The sequence below is a fragment of the Aspergillus pseudoviridinutans genome (genome assembly GCF_018340605.1).
Source record: "Aspergillus pseudoviridinutans IFM 55266 DNA, scaffold_22, whole genome shotgun sequence".
In the NCBI taxonomy this organism is placed as follows: Eukaryota; Fungi; Ascomycota; class Eurotiomycetes; order Eurotiales; family Aspergillaceae; genus Aspergillus; species Aspergillus pseudoviridinutans.
Window position 1 is genome coordinate 1 of NW_025091302.1, and position 1,188 is coordinate 1,188.

The following is a 1,188-nucleotide window of genomic DNA, read 5'->3' on the forward strand; positions in this document are numbered from 1 at the left end:
CCATGCGACTGGAGCGAATTCTTGAGCTGCAAGGATGCCTCCGCATCAACCGAGATTACCATGTACCGGTTCTAGTGGATGCTGCAGACTGGGGACACCGAATTTCTCTGTGTCAGATTGACGGTGAGCCGTTTCCTGAATTGACGGTCCCATTGGATATGTCGCTTCGCGCCCAAGGCCACGAGAACATCATTACTGCAGCACGAAAAAGGCTCTACGGTCAGAATCGGTGGTGGGTCGTCGATGTGTATGTGGAGGATCGCAGTGAGTGCCCCTTGGTTCCCTTCTCTTCTGCAAAGTATCGGGGCTCATCGGCGTTCCCAACCTGTCAAAGATGCTAATGCCTGCCATGCTGTCTAGGCGAGCAATCCGACACACAGTCACTCCACTCGCGCCTCGTTCGTTCTCTTCGGGAGCATTTTCCAAACCAGCGCCAGCCCCCTGACGGTCTGATTTACGAAAGACTTCGGTTCTATGAAGGGCATCTGGGTAGCCCACCTGACCACGATGCGGCCAGCGCATGGTGGGCCATCCTGCAGCATAACCCGAAGAGTAAGAAGCACAAGTACCTCAAGGCCTTCTTCCGACATGGAAGCTTTCCCCAGGCCTTCGATGCACTTCTGCCTATCCCGGGGCTCTGGGCAAGGATGCAAATAGGGGTGCTTCACAGCCTGATCGCGCTGCGATGCGATGAGGTACGCAACTCAGAGCAACAACAAAGAAAAGGGCCTTCTAACAGTGGTATTATCACTCTGCAGCCGGTTCTGTTCTATCTTCAGGGGATTCGTCGCATGTGGGTTGAACGCATATTTGGCGGAAACGTCACCCTTGCCGTCCATGCCGATGTTGAGACCGTCCAGGCTTTGGAATCTCGGGTTCCAAAAGTTTCGGACGAAGATTTGGGATTCTTGGAAGGCAAGATGGTCAAACAGACATTATTTCCGTCGATCGAAGATCCCAAGACTCGAGAGGACATTTGGCAGCGACTGCAGTTGATCGATGCTCCTATTCTGACCCTGCGGACCTTTTTCCAGGATATCCGTTTTTTAGGTGTTGCCCGCAAGGTAATGCAGACACTGCTTCTGCCGTTGGGCCCATGGGAGTCGAAGAACAAGGCCACCATCGATGAGGAACTGGGCGGCCACTATCGGATGGCCGAGACTGCGTCGTTGGGAGAAAGAAAGCAGC

At 53.9% G+C, this 1,188-nt stretch overlaps 1 protein-coding gene across 1 annotated transcript; it reads left to right on the forward strand.

Moving 5' to 3' along the window:
• Positions 1-158: 158 nt before the first annotated feature.
• Positions 159-1,168, forward strand: Asppvi_003773 (uncharacterized protein; the record flags this gene model as incomplete). The annotated part of the gene is made up of 2 exons (XM_043307592.1): positions 159-264; positions 361-1,168. Coding segments are annotated over 2 exons (914 nt in total), but the record flags the coding sequence as incomplete, so codon positions are not given.
• Between the last annotated feature and the right edge of the window lie 20 nt (positions 1,169-1,188).